At 44.0% G+C, this 13,371-nt stretch overlaps 1 protein-coding gene across 9 annotated transcripts in view; it reads right to left on the bottom strand.

The window, feature by feature from the left end:
- RREB1 (ras responsive element binding protein 1) overlaps positions 1-13,371 on the bottom strand; it is a 189,605-nt gene that overhangs the window by 38,964 nt on the left and 137,270 nt on the right. For all 9 annotated transcript variants that reach the window (XM_077143516.1, XM_077143514.1, XM_077143521.1 and 6 more), the window contains 2 exons: positions 5,851-5,995; positions 5,050-5,186 (listed from right to left, as the gene is read on the bottom strand). In XM_077143516.1, coding sequence (XP_076999631.1) covers positions 5,050-5,186; positions 5,851-5,995 — 282 coding nt within the window. The remainder of the gene's footprint in view (positions 1-5,049; positions 5,187-5,850; positions 5,996-13,371) is intronic.

The following is a 13,371-nucleotide window of genomic DNA, read 5'->3' as shown; positions in this document are numbered from 1 at the left end:
CCTCCACCCCACTCCTAACAGCCCAGTGTCTGCAGACTGACATCCAACAGCTGCACTAATCTCTCCCAGTTGCTGGGAGAACAGTGACAGCCTATGACAGCTCTCGGGCCGCCTGCTGGCACAGCCACCCCTCCCCACATCCCAGGAATCTACCAGGCTGTGCAATGAACCCCATCACTCTGCTAGGATGCACCTCACCACCCCCAGACCTGACGCGTCACAGGGGAAGGCTTTGGGGTGAGTACAGAGCAAGGCGGGCCAATGCTTGCTCACTGAGCCCCAAGTCACGTGGAGGGCACCAACATCCATCCTGGGCAGAGCTGTGCTGGCCCTCAGCATCCCTGAGCCTCTCTCCTCTACCCGGGAATGGTTCCAAGTCTGCTTCCTCACTGAGCCTCAGATCCCTGAAAGGTATCTTGTTAGACCTCTTCCTAGTTTTCAGATGATGTTGAACAAGTGTGGGACCCACATCACAGGAAGTAATCTCTCTCAGGTTCTCTGTGGGTGACGGGGGCAGGTGTGTGTGGGGGGATGGGTAGGTGGCAATGAAGGGAACCGAACATTCCTTGGAACACTCCAGAACCCAGTAGATTCTGGCACCTCGTTCCAAGTGGCCCTACCTCAAACACAGCCCAAGGGGGTGGCTCCCAGCCCCTCTTCTGAAAATCACTCCCTCCCAGCACCCAGCTGTCACAGCCCCCTTGGGAGGCCCCACACACATTCTGACGAAGATCTGAAATCCCCTTGAAGCCACCAAGAACAGTGCAACGACAGAGGAAAGTCAGTGCCACACCACACAATTGGGTAAAAGACCCAAAGAGATGCTTCAAGCCCGCTGACTGGAGCCAGTCTCCACAGCGTGGACAATAAAGCTGCAGCACCCTTTGTGGCCCTGAATTCAGTCTCTTGGCTTTGCTTTATAAGTGCCCATTTGCCTGTTCTCTCACTACCGACAGCTCTCTGAGGGGACCCTGTCTCAAACCCCACTGCTTCTCCGAAGCCTGCCAAAATCCTGGCATGTGGGCAGTGCTCTGTGATTTGTGGAATACACTAAAAACTATTGATCACCTGATCCCCTTTACTCCAGAAGCCATCTACAATTACAAGTCACTTGTGCCAAAGTGGCCACACAAAGACAGCAAGGCTGCACCAGTAACTGCCCAGCCCTCACCCGTCCTGCCCACCCACGTTAGCCTGAGAGTTCCTGGGAAGAGCAGGGCCACTTGCGTCGGAACCAATGCCTCTGTTGCAGTCTCAGCCACAGGAGGACCTGCCCTGTGTGGCCACGGAGCACGTGGAGGACTGGAGTGGGGAAACCAAGATGCAGTTAGCTGTCACATCTGCGCAGACTTAGTATGAAAACAAATGTGTAAACTCTTCATTAGCCATTTTTATCTTGAGCTTATGTTGAAATTCCAGTTTTGGATATATGAGTATAATGAATAAGATATTAGTCTCACCCGTTTATTTCTACTTTTTAAATAGGTAACTAACTGTTAGAATACTAGAAACTACCCTCATGGCTTGCTTTCTTCTAGACCACGCTGACCCAGTCTTGGCTCCTGCCAAGCTTACTCATAGCAGTGCATGCTCTGTCACTCCATTCTATTCTTATAGCCACGCGAGACATCCAACACCATGAAACAGCCACACGCAGGGAGGTTCCCTTTCCACGGACTTGCTCTCTGAACACTGTCCACTAGGCCTTCAATTCCAAATGCTAGCCCTCTTAAATCCGAGTCTCTGCCTTCTCTTCCTTTTCTGGGGAAGCCAGCAGAGGGTGATGATTTTCTGCTGGACGTGTGAGGGCACAAGCAACATCCGACACTCAGAGCTAGGCTCGCTTCTGCTTCCTGTCTTCCTTTTCGTTCTACGCCAAGGCTTCGTTAATTTGAAACACAGGGATGTGCAGAAAAACGGACTCAGCATTCAGAAGAGTTTGGGTTTCCAATGCTTTTATTAGGGAATGGTGGGAACCCTGCCAGCTTGGGGGAGGGGGGCAAGGGGACAGAAGAGGGAGAAGCCAGCAGCTGTTTTGAGTTATAAACTTTCTGTCTAAACTGGTAGCATCGCGCTGTGGTTCTGCTGCCTTTGGGGTTTGAAAATGGAGCTGGTGTCTATTTTAGCTCTGGGTTAACAAGCAGTGACTCCCCACTGGCTACCGGCACAGTTCGCTACCTGCCCCCAAGGCCTACTCGTATGGCAGGGTATTATGTGGGCCGGCAGAGCAGTTAAGAGAAAAGGGAAATCAACTATGTTTCTGTAATCAGCAACTTTTGGTTTCCAGACACAAGCCCCACACCGCCTAGCAACATGAGTTAATGACAAGGTGGATGGACTGCCTCCCTCACACCAAAGACGCCAGGCCATCTGCTAGGAACTTGCCACTGCAGGGAGCCCTGGGGGCGGGGAGGTTGCCCCCTGCGGGGCTTAAGTAAGGAAGGACAGCTCTCCACTGTTAGGTGGACAGGCAGAAGTGGAGGTGCAACTTCACACCTTCCAGCCCATTACCACCCTGGGTTCCTGGAAACTGGTCGTTCTGCATGTGACTGGAACAGTTACTGTGCAGACGCCATTCCCAACTCCGTTCTCTCAAGTCATGTGCCTAGCCGTTCCCAGAACAGGTGCCTGCCCAGAAGGCTCTCTCTCCAGGAGAATCCATACACCCTGTCCAGGACTGCACTGAGGAAGGGCACCCCGATATGCTCCTATCATTGCTATACATTGTGCTCTGCAGGCTTGGCTGCCCAGAAAGCTCTCAATGAGGCCAAAGCTTTCCTATAGCAAAGAATTATCTAGAAGGGGGCAACTGGGTAATTCCTAAGATGATCTCTGTTGATTGCAAAGTAAAGTACTAAATAAAACAAAATGGGCAGAGGCATGCAGAAATGCTGGCATGTTAACTATGTGCAGCTCCGAGGAAGAGCTGAAGTCCATAGGTTGTGCTTGTCTCTACCCATGGCGAAGCTTCCGGGGGAAGGTCACCTGTTTGCTCAGGTCCTCTGCTAAATGATTTTACTATTTACCACCCACAAGCCCCCATCCTGGGGATGCTGTGGATATTGATGAAACCATGAAGTCAAGTTCCCGAATCTCAGAATTAGAGGGCCTACAAAAGAGAGGCCAAATGCTTTCTCTTGGTAGACAGAAGAACTATTTTTTAGAAAACAGACATCAGAACTACAAAATTTAAGATATGAGAGAGAATTCAGGATTATCTGGACCAGCCATCCTTCCATGTGACAAATGAAGGAAACTGAGGCAGACAGGCGATGAGGATCCTGTTATCCTGGCAATCAGCCCACACCCTCTCTAACACACTGTACAATATCCAGAGGCTGGGGAGTTCCACCCAGACATTTTTCAGCACTTCAACTGCTCAGGAGTTTAAACTCTTCATGTATTCTTTTTCTCCCCAATGGAAAAATGTCAAGCTAATGTGATTAAAGATAATGATATTTGACATGGTTTTAAGTTACCATACAATTAGGCTTTTCCCCCTAACAAAAAATTCTTTAGTTTGCTCAGACCTTTCATTCCTAAGTCACAACTAAACATGTGTTCCTAGGGATGAAATCTGGTCCACAAAACAGTGATTCTGATAAACAGATGCCCAAGCACTAATACACCCAAACTGTCTTCTAAAACAGAGTTCCAACTATGTCTACACTCATCTCTGCTCTGAGGTGACCTGTAAACTGTGATTTTCAAGGTACACTACTTGGAAGTCTTTTAACTGCAGCAAAAGCTCCCGTATGTTTTTTGTTCCTCCACTGCTTAAAAACTGTAGAATATGTACACCAAATGTTCACTGCAGTATTCTTGGCAATAGCTAAGAAATGGAAACAACCCAAATGCCCATCAACATGAATAACAAAATGTGGTCTATCCATATCATGGAATATTATTCAGTTGGAAAAAGTAATGACGTGCTGGTACATGCTACCACATGGACGAATCTTAAAGATAAGTTGAATGAAATAAGCCCAACACAACTATTGCATGATTCAACTTATATGAGATATCTAGAAAAAGGAAATTAATAGAAACATAAAGCAGATTAGAGGTTACCAGGGGCTAAGGCGGACAAGGAAGTTATTCCTTAATGGGTACAGAGTTTTTGTTTCGGGTCATGAAAAGGTATTGCAAATGGATGGTGGCACTGACAGCACAAAACTATAAATGTAATTAATGCTACTGAACTGTACACTTAAAAAAAGAAAATGGTTAAAATGGCAAATTTTATGCTGTATATATGTATGTCGCCACAATAAACAAAACCATGTCAGTGACATTTTAATAAGTGACATTCCATAGGAAAAGCTTCCAAACCCATCTGTTCATTAGAAGCAAAGAACTTTCTGCCTGATGAAAGATCGAGAAGGCAGCAAAACAAAGACAAGTTTCCCTTAAATTCTGCTGGAAAGTAATACTGACATCCACATTTCCTGCTTGGCAAGGCTGAGACTCAGAAAAGCAGGAGCCAGGGCAGGCCTAAAGCTGAACCTGGCCCAGCAGTCCAATCATCAATTGCTGTTTTATTGAAACACATTGGGCTCTGCTTCAGGTCAAGCGTCTTACAATAAGTGGAACCCTCTCTTCTTCTAAAATGCTTTTTGGGGTTTCTGTGCTAGCCAAGTTCAGGTGAGTCCAAAACTTAAGAGGACTTAATCGGCACTAGGGCCTGGGTGGGTACAGGGGCTTCAACTTGTCTTCATGCACAGCTGACAATCCCTCGGTGGTAAAAAAAAAAAAAAATGTGTGACCATCCCTGCGGCAGGTGACACTCAAAGCTGAGGGCTCCCTGGTGCTGGCTCACGTGGCCTCATTGAGAACAAAGGAGTGGAATGAGCCATGGCGGGACACCTGGGCTGCAGGCCCCCACTGTGACACCCTCAGCCACGCCACACCCCTACTGACCTCACTACGGGCAAGTCATCATTGAAACCGGTTTTAAGTAGTGGGAAAGGGGAATATGTCCTATGCTGAAAGAAACGAGAAAGATAAAGAGTATCCCACAACACGGGCTCTTAAAGGCCCTCTGCCTACCTTAGCGGATTATCTGAATGCGTCTCCATGTGGGTCTCCAGGCCATACTTGCAAACGAATTCCTTGAAACATACTGGGCAGTGGAAAACTTCATCGGTCTTCTTCTCCAAGTCCCCCGACTGCCCATCTTCTACCATCTTAGGGAAAAGGAAAGAGCAGAGTCACTAAGGAGGCCCCCCTTATGGGTTTGTTTCAGTGGAGAGGCTAATGGTAAAACCAGAGGGAAGGGACGCCTTCCATACTAGGAATTAAGAATGCTGCAGACAGGTCATTCATTCATTCATTCCTTAACAGAGACACACTGAACACTGTCAATCCATCCTTCAGTCCACTCATCCATTTAACAGCTATTCATGGAGTACCCAGTCTCTGCCAGGTGATGGGAAAAAAAAAGTGAGACCAAGAAGTCCCTAACTTATAAGAAGCTTACATTCTAAGCCATACACACAATTAAAAAAAAAAACACAGAGCGCAGGCCACAGTGGCTCACAGGCAGAGTTCTCGCCTGCCATGCCGGAGAGCCAGGTTCGATTCCCAGTGCCTGCCCGTGTAAAAAAAACAAAAACAAACAAAAAAAACCCATGGAAACAGTTTGACAGCTCTGGACTCAGTGAGGTGACTCCAAAGAGGAAGCACATGCAGGTTCCTCTTTTCTGTAGACACTTTAAAAAACAGTGTGGGGAAACACAGGTTAATAGCTTAGCATAGATTTTGCCAAGCCCCCAAACTGCAAAAATAAAGATTAGAGGGATTTCTGCCAAAGGTCCCGAGTGGAGGCAAGTCTGTGCTAGCAGAGAGGACCTTTTTAGCAGGAGCAGTGTCTTCTTTCTCTGACTCAGCGTCGTGACTCAGTTTCCTCTTAGAGGACAGCCGCCTGCGCTTCAATGGGGATGGGGGCGCTGCAGCTGTGGCACTACTGGGGTCCTTCTCGTGAATCTTCATATGTCTGAAAAGAACATGCATATGCCACGTGTTTTAACAAACAGTTGGGTTCATTTGTTCATTTCTTAAATTTTGCTATATTTTATTATTTAGGTGCTGGGCATTAAATTTTTTAATTTAGTTAGAGACCCAGGGTATAATTTCTACAATGGCTTCTTTCTTTTAAAACTTTATCATCTCCTTGAACCTCTCTTAAGGCACTTGCAAGTGCTCTCCAAAAATGTTGTGCAATGTTTTGCTGATTGCTGGAAGATATTCATGAACTTAAGGGGCATTAATGAGATGAAGACAAACATATTGTGTGATGACCTGCTCTATTTATTCAGACAAAACGTACTATAACATAATTCTAAAGAATGAATAATTCCAGGTACCTAAACTGCCCCACCATTTCATAATGCAAGTAGTATTCTGCATTTGCCTCCAAAATTCACACTCTATCTTACCAGCAGCAACTCCTCTCTTTCTTCTACCACTGGAGGCATGTTGGGGTCAATTTTGAGAAGTGCTGACAGAGTGGATATCCTAAGCATTTAAGACCTGAAAGTCTTTCCGTGTTTCTCATAGCATTATGTGGATTTAAAGATCATGAAAGTTGCTATGACAATGTCGTGAGTAAATTATATGACGCAACTCTGATTCTACAGGACTAGGAATATACAAACAAAAAAAAGTATTACATAAATTACTTATGTCTGTTCCAAAAAAGAGAGTTTTTATGGGTGACCTGATTTAAATAACTTTAAATGACTGTAAGTTCTAAAACAAATATCCTACAAACAAGATACAAAGATACAAAGGAAAAGAAAGAAAGACAATACAAAAAGATAACCAGTCTCAGTTTCCTCACTTTGTGACTTAGAAAGGGTTTAGTTTTCTTAATACCACCACTACCACCATCATCTGACTGGGGTTAAACCGTGCCAGATGCGGGATACAGCCCCAGCTTTTCATAAGATATCTGTTTTATAACATTATCTTACTTGAGAAGTTCTTAGAAATGGGGAAAAGACAGCAAAGTTTTCATAAGCCGCACTGCCGCTTAGAAGGAAGTTCTGCTCACTTCCCACTGGGCCTTCTCTAGATGGCCTGGGAGACCAGCTAAAGAGGAGACGTCTAAGAAGCTCGTAAACCACCAGCAGCAACAACCAGGCTGCAAGATGCCTTTCCCACATGGCCCCTGCCCCTAAGTTTGATGCTTAGGACCCAACTTCTCTGTGAGTCTGTCAGTGGAAGATAACAGAAATGACCATTTAACATTTCTTGTTCTGGTTCCAGTGACATACTCGAAAAGGTGGAGGTGGTCCCCACCTGGCTGCCCCACCATACTATCCCCCTACAAAAATAAGAGCCCCACAACCAATCCCCCAGCCAGAACTGCTGAAGAAGTGGCCTAACCTTGGCGGATATGGAAACCAGGAAAGGAGGCTCAGGCCGAACCTCTGTTTTCTGAAGGGGAATCAGGGTGCTGTGGCTGAAAGATCTAGTGGGAAGAAATGGTAAAGAATCACACACAACTGTCATACCAATATTCAAACCAATTCCTTGTCCAGATTATTAAGGAAGGATACTCTATGATCTACTTCTTGGTCAGGTGAAGCTTTGAGAAAATTAATTGGAATAAATAAGCTTGCTCCCTCCCTCAATTCCTTGACAACCATGATTTAAGGCAGACCACCGTTTAATATCAGCTTTTGGAAGGAAAAAAGAGAAAGGCTGGCAAGCTTTTATTCTATGACACAACCACACTTATTCTATGATGTATCCTATTTTTAGAAATATTAGTTTTTTTAAAGAAGCATCTACGGATTGAGAAAGTATGATACTATTAAGGGATGTAAGTTAATATCAAAATCATCAGCCACATTTAAGACAAAGTAAAAAACTATCCTTTCAATGAGTTACATTAAACAAAATTTTAAAATTAACATACTTTTCTATATGATTATTTGTGGAGATGAAGATAGGGTTAAAATAACCTAAGAGAATATTAGACATTGGAGACTGAAATTTAGAAACTATTCATTACCACATTATAAGCTACTTTCAATGGCATGACACAAGGATTTACAAAAATACAAAATAATGCATTATTATTTAGTCCTTGGGATTTATGACACAAGCTGTTTTGGAAAAGCTGAGGAAGAGGAGAGAGAGGCCCAGGCTGAGTGGGTATCTACTTTTATACAGACCATTAATTCCATCTTATAGATGAGGCAACTGAGGTACAGAGAGGCTGCCCTGCTCTGGGTCTCACAGTTCACATCCCCCAGATCAAACCTGGGTCTCCCTCGTCCAAGTTCATGCTTGCTGCCCCACACTAAACTACCTGAGAGCACAAGCCAGCTCACTCTGCTCTGGGTCACAGACAGGAGTCTTCGGGTTATCATCTAAACATCAACCTTCCTCTCTGACAGGTATGGGAAGTGACTGTGGCCTTAAGTTGAACAGCTGGTGCCCAGCTAGCCAAATTACAACAGGACAATGAAAGGGGAAGCCAAGGAAGGAGCCCCCAAGTCAGGAGCACAGAACATTCCACGTCTCCAGTCCTGCTCAAGGAATGCAGAGGCTCTGTCCTATTCTTACAAACTTGAGTGGCTTTTGAGAGCTGCTGCACTACTAAAGGAGAAGAATGAAAACCAAGTCAAAGCAATCTCAAAGGCTTTGCTGGCCAGTATGCGGTCGCTAAACATTTCAACCTGCCACAGTTCCCTGAATGGGCCCAACTGGAGCCTGGGGTTCAAAGTACAAGCAGTGTTCAATTCTAGGGTTAAATCTGGTGGTTGTTTGCTTAAACATGGAGAGTTGCCAATCCGTTTAGATCACAGTTTTTCAACCACATGATTATCAACAGCAACTGGCTCAGCTAAGACCATGGTTCGTTTGGTGAACACTGAACTGCCAGCATCTGGAAGGGTCAGCCATTTCTGAAGTTTCATGTGATCTGTAAGTTAAAGGTTCTTTCCAATACTGATCCCTTTTCTTCTTCCCTGGCCTCCAACAGTAGAAGCAGCAACACTACCTATCTGCTTCATCCCAAAAGGCTCACAGGAAGTGGAGTGTGTCTTCATGATGAGCCAGTAATGGCCCCTTACCCACAGAATGGCCAAAACAGAACAGAGGGAGGAGACAATTCTGTTTCTCATCGTTAGAAGGTTCTGGTATGTTTCTTCTCTTGGGTTTTATTTCAAGGACTAATCCATTTAATTTCCACGCACCCAAGAATCAATAAATTATAACCAGTCTCAGAACTGGAAGGCACCTGAGATGCCATCTAACCTCCCACCATTCGGCCCAGAGATTCCCTCCCCAGCATCCTGGAGGGGTCAACATTCGGTTCTGCTTGAATACTTCCAGCAACAAGGAATTCTCCATCTTCAACAGTTCTCATTGTAGAAACCATCTTGCTTATATTAAGTAAAAAAAATTCTGTTCTTCCTTTAAATACCTCTCCGCCTTCAGGGGCAACCCAGAATCTATATTCTCTTCCAGGTGGCAGCTCTTCAAATAGTTCAAAAAGGCTCCTGAATATCTCCTGTATTTTCTCCTCTCAAAATTAAACAACTCCAGCTCCTTCCAGCCATCCCCCTCCAAGTTTGGCTCTCAAGTCTGTTGGATCACACAGCTTACAACCACTAGACTTGGAACACTCTCTGGTTTGCAAATATTCTTATGAAATGTTGGATCCCAAACCTAACACCTTCAGAATTTATGCAAATGGAGCCTGGGTTTCCTTAGGCATGTTTCACAGCTGCTACATTACAGCCCTTCCTGAGTTTGTCCGCTAAAATCCCCACCATTTCTTCAGTCAACTTGCTTTAAGCCATGCCTCTCTATTCTGCACTGCAGCAGGTAATTTCTTTTCACTCCCCAGACTGACAAGGATAGGAAAGACTTACAATATGCAACATGGGTGCAGGACAAGAAAACTGGTTCCCTCACACACTGTTGGCAGACACAGAAATTGGTAACAACCGTTTTGGAAGGCAGCTGAGCCATGGGGACAGAGTTTTAAATACGCCTGCCCTTTAACCACTTCAGGAAACTGGTCCTAAGGGCTAATCATTGGACAAATGCACAAAGATGTATATACAAGGACCGCTGTGAAACCATTCATAGGTGGATATGCTGTAAAAGCGCCAACGACTACAAGATTTCCAATCCCTTATTTTAGCTCTCCCTCTCTCTTTTTTGCATGGGCAGGTATCAGGAATTCCAACCTCTTATTTGAGAACAGATTTTCTTAATATTGTAAACTGGCCACCTCACTTTCCCTCTACCCAGCAGCCAGAGTGAGCTCCTAAAACAAATCAAGTCATTGTCTTACATTCTTCTATAAGTCTCGCCCTTAGAAATAACTCTGGCCTCTGCCTTTTTCTACCACTCTATCCCTTCGATCCCAAGGCTCTTCTAGGAAGATTAGCTTCTATTAGGTTCCTCACATTCACCCAACTACTTCCTGACTAAGGGCCTTTGCACCTGTTGCTGCTTCTGCAGGGAGGGAGAAGGGGCTGCTTTGCCCCAGACCATCACAGGACAGGGTCCCTTCACTCACAGTGTGATTCGAGCGTCCCCACCCTGGAGGCCATACATCTACCAACACAGATGTTCCTGGGCCCAGCACCCAGTTTCTTTCCTGCAGAGAGCTGTAACTGAAAGTATCAGGCATTTACTTGTGTGACAGTGTCCTCACTTTCAACTGAAAATAAGTTCCACTACAACAAGAACTATGTTTGGTCCTCTCCTCTAGGCCCCAGTGGCACATACCGCATACGGTTAATAAATATTTGCCAAATGATGGAATGGATGGATACATGAATGAACTTGTTGAATAACTGAATGGACAAATGAATGAAGGAAGTATATGCAGAAAATCTGTCTTTTAAAATAGAATCACTAAAATGTATGTCCTCAAGTTCTAACACACCTTATAATTTGCTTTATTGGGATTTAATGTGAGCAAATGTAATGTCAGATTGCACAGTAAACAGTGATGAAGGGCCTTTAATGAAAAACACACCACCAATGAAAACTGAGAACACATGCTAATTTTTTCTAGTATTGAAATTAATCCTCATGCATTCTGGACAAAACAATGGGGGAGAGAAATTTATAAAGTTAAGTTATGCTTCTGCTTTTGCATAAAATTCTAGAATTTTCCTTTGGAGACATGAAACTTCAAGGGTAGACATGAAACATCATGGGATAAGGAAGGATTTTATCAGAACTCCTGAGGAGACAAGGGAAGACGTTTTCCCCCATTTATAACACACGGGGTTTTTGCAGTGATGAATAAAAACAAATATTGCAGATTATTTTTAAACTAGGAAGAAATGAAAAATCTAAATCTGCATACACTTTAAAAAGCACTTGAGGGCGGGCCGCGGTGGCTCAGCGGGCAAAGTGCTTGCCTGCTATGCCGGAGGACCTCGGTTCGATTCCCGGCCCCAGCCCATGTAACAAAAACAAAAAAACAAAATACAATAAAACAAGAAAATGTTTAAAGATGTTTCCCTTTCTTCCTTCCTTCCTTCCTTCTATCCTTCCTTCCTTCTCTCTGTCTTTAAAAAAAAAAAAAAAAAAAAAAAAAAAAAAAAGCACTTGATGGGGACTGACTTTGAATATTGGAGTGGGAGCTGCTTTACAACTTCAAGTTTTCCTTCTGCACATTTAACCATTTATTTTCTAAAATTTGAAAAGATGGATTTCAACAAGGATGGGCTGTCCATGAGAATACTGAATATACTGGCACCAAGCCAATGACACCTGGCACGGGAGCTGACTGTCATCAAGCAACTCAAAAAAGACAGAATCAATTCCTAAAGCACAGCTTTCCCCCACCTCCCTAAACTTCCTGGCTTCCAGCTCCACATGCGGAAACTTTCTGACATTTCATGTAAGGTGCTAGATTTGGGAAGAGGGGAAAGTTTTTAACCATTCAGGCACCAGCTTTCTCTGAGAAGTAAGGAGGACATTTGGGTAGGTGAAAAAGCAATTTTGGGTGGTAAGATGGGGAGTGGGAGACTGAGAGGAAACCATGAGGGAGCAGTGATGTGCTGGGGTGATCTTTGGAGGTCGTCTTGAGTTGTGAGACGTTTTAGAAGTGATACCCTGGCTCTCCCTGGCTCTCCCACTAGTAGTGTGCCTACAGCTGTAAAGCTGGGGGTGATATTGCTAGTTTACTAAGGCACTGCTTTGTAAGGTGTGGTCCTTGGATTGCAGCAGGCTCTGGAAGCTTTTGCAAATGCAAATTCACAGGCCCTACCCCAGACTGCAGATTCAGAGGTGTGGGGCAGAGTCCAGCAATTTAGGCTTTCAGGGGTACCCAAGTGGCCTCAAGTTTGAGAACCACAGGATTATGGTGAAATTCTTCAAACCTTTTTAACTGTGCTCAGGTTTGGTTAACTGTCCAGACTAGGGTGTCGACATGTTTCAGATATAATCAATGAACTTTTCTTGGACATATCTTAAACCGCGCATAAGTCCCTCATTTATACCAGTTTATCAGACATAAATGCATAACTTAGGAATTTGGTAAATTTAACATTCTTAAAATTGATATGGGGACTAAAGTCCTCCAGGGAACTTTGGAAGAGTTTAAATGTGACCAAAGCCAAGGTTTAACCTAGTAGAAACTGTCCTCGTAGCAGGTCTCAAAAAACACTTTCGATTGAACAATGAGACCCTGTGAATATGAAAACCTTATGTCTGATGCTCCTTTTAGCTACTATATCAACAGAAGAGTAGAGCATATGGAATAAAAATAAATAATAGGGGGAACAAATGTTAAAATAAATTCAGTTTGAAATAGTGGTAAATGAAAGCGAGGGGTAAGGGGTATGGTACGTATAGTTTTTTTTTTCTCTATTATCATTTTATTTCTTTTTCTGTTGTCTTTCTATTTCTTTTTCTAAATCGATGCAAATGTACTAAGAAATGATGAATATGCAACTATGTGATGATATTAAGAATTACTGATTGTATATGTAGAATGGAATGATATCTAAATGTTTTGTCTGTTAATTTTTTTTAATTAATAAAAAAGTTAAAAAAACAAACAAACAAACAAAAAAACACTTTCGAGTTCTCATGTCTGAAGGTTAAAGCTCGGGAGAGAGCTGATCACTTTCGGTTATCTGCTAACTTTGTCAGACCAAGTTTCCTCATGGGTTTTACTCTCCTAGGAGCTGAAGTGTTTGATTCTTTGCACAAATGGCATCGTATGGGAAGGTCATTCTTTAAGTATATAGAACCCAGACTGCACCCAAGTAGCACTCAGAGCCCTGCCAAACCGAAGTCAACGGGTTGAAACAAGTCTCTGCAACCCATCACAAACACCTCCCCATCTTTACCTGATGCTAAAGATATTAGCCCCCCCCC

Source organism: Tamandua tetradactyla, chromosome 25 (genome assembly GCF_023851605.1).
Source record: "Tamandua tetradactyla isolate mTamTet1 chromosome 25, mTamTet1.pri, whole genome shotgun sequence".
Classification (NCBI taxonomy): Eukaryota; Metazoa; Chordata; class Mammalia; order Pilosa; family Myrmecophagidae; genus Tamandua; species Tamandua tetradactyla.
The sequence above is the reverse complement of the archived record's forward strand: the minus strand, read 5'-3'. Positions and strand labels throughout refer to the sequence as shown.